A 5,877-nucleotide genomic window follows, 5' to 3' on the forward strand; every position below is an offset into this window, starting at 1 on the left:
TCTGAGGACGGCCGACTCTTTGACTGTAGGAGAATGACTGGATCCACATGTGACATCAACACATCAAAGTCAGATACTGCAGTGTACTGGTGTGAGTCTGGATCAGGAGAGTTCAGCAGTGCAGTCAACATCACTGTACAGAGTATGTTATTATACATTCTTATTGGATTTTAATGACTTGAACATCACATGAACATTTGTTTCAGCTTTGCTGTGAATGTGTTTCTTCTTTATTTTGTTCTGATTGTTCATCTCTTTTTATTCAGTCTTGCTATAAACCAATTTGCAAAAAAGTGCCAAGAGCCAAAACGCTCAAATCTATCAGGGTTATTCCTAAAGACTATAATGTGAAAAGGTGCAGTCGTATCAAAGGTTATGCTGTGCAGAGCAAGTCAGGGAGATCAGAGCAGCAAACTTGCATTATTTTACTTGCACTGTGCTCATATCCATGAATACTCTGCTCCATCTCTGCTCCTGCAGCTGTGCTGAAACCACACCTCACTGCTACAGCAGTCACATATGAACATGAACATAATCATCTAATTTAGTGAAATGCTTCTGTGTTGCTCCTGTTGCAGCAAAAACTAACCCAGACCTTAAGAGATGAAGTTTCACAGATCACAATTCAAAAACAAGTTTTACAGAAATTATTTGGTAAAAATAGGACACATACAGTAGTTTATAAAAATGTCAGCTTTTTCTAAAAGTGTGCAGCAGCTGATGTGACTGAAACAATTGTGTGTGATTGTGTCACAGATGATGATAATGTTCCTATCCTGGTGAGTCCTGTTCATCCTGTGACTGAGGGGGCTTCTGTTAGTCTGAGCTGCAGTTTGAGAACACAAAAAATACTTTCCAATGTGTTTTTCTATCACGATGACAAACTTATTCAAAATGATCCCCGAGAGGAGCTGAAGCTCTCTGCAGTGTCAAAGTCTGATGAAGGTTTCTACAAGTGTCAGTACTCAGGAAGAGAGTCAGCACAGAGCTGGATGTCAGTTAAAGGTGAGCAGGATCAAAACATCTGATGGATGTTTGTAAATGAGTTTGATGACTGAGAAGGAAAATAAGATCTCTGTTTTGAATGGATGTTAAATAACAATTTTATGAAATTTTAATATCATTATAGTTTACTAATAATATATGTATTATTGTTTGTCGCTGTAACTGTGTCAGGAGCTGACAGCTCTTCGTCTCCTGTGTGGTTGATGGTTGGACTGGTTTGTGGAGTCTCTCTCATTATTATTCTCCTGCTCTTGTTGTATCGCTGCAGACAGTCCAAGTGTAAGAGCCTCTTCTTTTCATGCTGCTATTAGAGAGTTTATTTACTAAACGACTTTAATTATTCACAATACATATATCATGTAAATCTGAATGCGAACAATTCACATCACAAACATGTGTAATAACATTTGTCTCTTTCACAGATTCCTGCTTCACCAGGTTGGTAAAATACTTTTTATTATTATTTTAAACAAACATCAGTTACTTTTGAGTTTATTGTGTTTATTTCCTGTTTCAGGTCGATCCAGTCTGAGAGTCACAGTCCGGGCTCCTCCACAAATCATGGAATCAACCAGAATGAAACTCATGAACACAACTCTCTTCATCCTGGTCAGCACTTAAACCGATCTTTATTATCATTATTAATATTGACTTTTCATTCAGTCTCCATTAACAGGAACATTTCTTAGGTTCAGTTTGTGCTCAGCAGCTTTTCAAAGAACATTTATCAAAATCCAGCTGGACAAACATCCAAATAACCAACTGACTACATGCACAAAAGATCAGAAACAAACAGGATTTTACAACCTGATTGTATCTTTAACTCGACTGAAAGAATCCACAAATGTTGTTGTTTCATATCAGAACAACACAAACAGTAACACCATGATGGGTTCATGCTCTGAAAATATCTGATAGTCCTGGATTTGACTCACACAGTACCACAGAAGGTTCTTCTGTTTTTGCACTTATCTTTGAAATATGCATATTAATATTTTATTAAATGATTAATATGTTAATGTTTCTGTTTGGTAAACTCAATGAATTGGTCACACAAGTAGCAAACACTGAAAATGATTAAATACATTTTTTATATTGGAAAGAGACATAGAAAACAAATAAAACAAATTTTGGATTTGAGGAGACTAAGTGCAACATATTTACAAGTAACTACATTTTTTTTACATTTTAGTTGCAAATGAACCCCAAGATGTCACCCATGTCACATACTCTCGTATTGATATTACAAATGTCGGAAAGAAGAGTGAGTACACAGGACAGTATAAATGAAAAAAAGTCATTTAGAAAGTTTTTACAATATTTAAAAATAATTATTTTCATTAATCTGATCATCTTTACAGGGAAGCATCATAAAGCAGAGCAGAGTGCTGTTTACTCTGAGGTGAAGACGGGAGCTGCAGGTACAGTCACAACAGTCTCATTCAGTGTTTGTACTTGAATGTGTCATCACATCATTATATTGCAGGTAATTATAGGTCAACATGGAGTTTAGTTATTCACTTGTTGGGTCTGTGCTTCCACAGGCCCCGCTAGTTTAGAAACGTATTCTCGTTACAGTTTTTTACAGACGCTAGGACACATTTCTCAATACTTAGGTCACGTTTGCAAAACTCCTCACACAGTGAGCACAACAGAAGTCTATGTGGGCTAAACTGAGGACCAGTTATCATTGTTTTGGCATAAAATGCATTCAATGACTACATCTCTCAAATTTCATGAATTATCTTCTCACTCAGACACAACAACTGCCAAAAATCTTTGTACGGACAGGACATTTTGCATGTGCTTACATACTGTTTTCAAACTGTTAAACTTATGGCCAAAACAATAACACAATGCAAAACTTAAAAAGACAGCAAAATCCAACAGCAATATTTTATTGAAACATATTTTAAATCTAAAATGCAGTTTAACCAGCCACAGCCTTATTCTCATTGTAGATGAACATCTACACAGGTGTTACTCCTTCAATTTTTCAACTCCTTCAATTCTGGCATGCCAGAAGATTCTTTCCTAGGTGTATTGCCCTAGATGACATAAGATGTGATGTGGATGAGAACCTGTGGCCAAATGGAGAAGACCGAGTAGATTAGCATTACTATTGTATGTGTATCAGTGGATGGTGTTATACAAATTCTTGTATTTGGGAATTACTTAGTGCAAAAAAATAAAAATACATAACAAATATTAACGAATTCTGCATGATGTCTGATTCATTCCAGTAACATATATTGAAATTATAAACAGAGATGTGTCCTTGTTTTACACAAGAAAACACTGTGTAATGCTACATGTTGTTAGTGTTTTTTAGGTCATTGTTTTGTGGGTGACAAAGTGTGTTTGTCGGCTGTCAACCTTTGCTAGTGTTCTGGAAGAATGAGTTTATTTGAGACCTGAATAAAGTGTTTTAGTAGTTGTAGTGCATTTTGAATGTAAAATGAACTGCTTTGCCAAGCTGACGGTCAGTTAGGAGGATTGTGTGAAGTGTTTTGCAAAAGTGACCTAAGTATTGGGAAATGTGTCCTAGCGTCTGTAAAAAACTGTAATGAAAGAAAAAAGACAATCAGCGATCGATCTATTTTACTTGCGCAAGAGAGGCCCTGGTCGGTGTCTCAGAAAGCTCTCTGAATCCAACCGCAAAATGACCCCAACTTAGGCCTCTGCTTGCCGCTTTTTATTGAAAACAGTTACAGTACACACAAGCACCTCCCCTATAGTTACAACAGACAAGGCACTATATGTGCACGTGTATGCATGTGCGAGAATGTGTTTGTGTGTGTGTGTGTGTGTGTGTGTGTGTGTATGTGTTTGAGTGTGTGTATGTGTTGTGTGTGTGTGTGTGTGTGTGTGTGTGTGTGTGTGTGGGTGTGTGTATGTGTTTGAGTGTGTGTGTTTGTGTGACCTCCTGCTCACAAAAGGATCATAAAAGCAGGAAATCTACTAAACAACAAACAGAATCCTCACATAGATGTCACTACAATAAAACACTACAGTCTCTGATAGGTTTGTAGCATAAAACTATTCGCTGGAACGTTCAAGACAATTTACTACACAGCAAAAACAAGACACGAGTAGGCAAAGTTCGTTGTGATACTCATGCATGAGGGAGACCGAACCGGAGCCAGATGTCGTTCCGCCCACTTGACCTCCGTCAGACTGTCGTCCGCTCCCCCGTAACACTGCTCTTTTATTGAGGTTACATGAATATACATAGCTTCATTAACATATGACGTCTACATACAAACAAAGAGTACCTTGCCTGTGCGTTGTGTAAGTATGTGTGTGTGTGTGTGTGTATGTGTGTGTGTGGTCAGAGTGTGACCCCATAAAGACTTCCCTAAACCTGCTGGCCTGGAAGTCCAGCAGTTCATCTAAACAAAAGGCACTTAGACTAAAACTGACATAGCTACGTTTATCCTACCATAAAACAATAAGACAAGGTACGACCTCTCCCATGCTCCCAGGGTGTGGGTGTGAATGCCAGAACACTGGAATGCACACAATGTCTTTGCAGACTACTAAGGATGAAACCTCTACCGACATGACATTGATTATACAACTCTAAGCATAAATGAGTAAATATTTCTAAGCATAAATGACAATCCACTATATAAACCTGACAGTCTCCCCCACCAAAAAACTGGTCAGAGACAAAGGAATGTCTTTGATCATGCTGCTTGAACTAAGACTTACAAATTTAAGTAACACAATGACAACATTTAACAATTTGACTCCAACACACTTACCAAGCTTAGCTTCTACACACTACACATCAGCAAAGTTGAATCTTATACACATCGAGGGCCGTTCAGAGTTTAGTGTAAGTTTGTCTGCTTCATATACAGAATGATATTGTTATTGTACAGTATGGTATTGTCCATCTATATGTCCCCGAACTAAACAGTTTCTCTCATGTTTTTACTCTGTAATGTTCTTGTCATCATATCTGTGCTGAACAAATGTGTCCTGAGCTCTGACGTCTCTTTTAGAGGACAGTCTGATGTATGCTGAGGTCAAACAGCCCAAAAAAGAAAAAGCCAAGAAAAACAAAGGTGAGCAAAGTCTGCCATCATCTCCACTGAATATTGTTCAACATGTTTATCTGCTCTTAAAATGTAAAGCTGTTTGTTTTACAGGTTATATTTATGAATTCACAATTCATCAGCGTTTTAAATTCTACTCTTTTATCTTTGCATTAGTGGAGACATCAAGTTTCCTCCTGGTTAATGATATTATTGTTTTCAATGATCTTCTCTTCATTCACGGGGGAAAAAAAAGTCCTGCAGCTGATGCAGCAGTTTATTCTGAAGTCACATCAGGAAGCTCTCTCAGTAATTCTGCTGCCATGCAGGCTGATTTATTCTTCACATTATTAAATGTCTTCAGCTCATAATATCTTTACATGTTGGAAATCACTTTGTCTTTTTGTGCTTGTCTTACAGGTCAGTGAGGAGAGCTGTAGCAGCAAAGCCAAGAAGAAGCTTTTTATGAAGCCACTCTTGCTCCTCTGCTGCCCAAATATCAGACATGCTCAGCTTTATGTACAGTTACAATATTCAATCATAATATCATATACTTACTTATAGCAAAAAGTAAATGGAGGTATATTCATATTTGAGTTTTGTGCGTTATAGTCAGGTATTTCTTATATTCATTCTTAAAACTTTTGTTAAAGACTTTTTCAAGAGCAGTGAGAAGAAAGTTTGAAACGTGATCTTTAGTATCTGATAGGACGACTCACATTAGGACGTACTGGTATGGGCAACAACAAATATCTTTATTGGTCTAAATTGATACAAATGATATGATCGGTACTGTATGAATTTAAATGCAATAAATATGTTTCATGTA

At 37.2% G+C, this 5,877-nt stretch overlaps 1 protein-coding gene across 1 annotated transcript; it reads left to right on the forward strand.

Moving 5' to 3' along the window:
* LOC120746997 lies at window positions 1-5,877 on the forward strand. Its single transcript, XM_040052575.1, has 9 exons — window positions 1-142; window positions 757-1,005; window positions 1,177-1,284; window positions 1,428-1,443; window positions 1,523-1,614; window positions 2,198-2,269; window positions 2,367-2,426; window positions 5,016-5,078; window positions 5,469-5,877. The coding sequence occupies exons 1-9, from the start codon at window positions 34-36 to the stop codon at window positions 5,474-5,476; spliced, it is 777 nt and encodes a 258-aa protein (XP_039908509.1). The 5' UTR covers window positions 1-33; the 3' UTR covers window positions 5,477-5,877.

Source organism: Simochromis diagramma, unplaced genomic scaffold, assembly GCF_900408965.1.
Source record: "Simochromis diagramma unplaced genomic scaffold, fSimDia1.1 OVJJ01000412.1, whole genome shotgun sequence".
NCBI lineage: Eukaryota > Metazoa > Chordata > Actinopteri > Cichliformes > Cichlidae > Simochromis > Simochromis diagramma.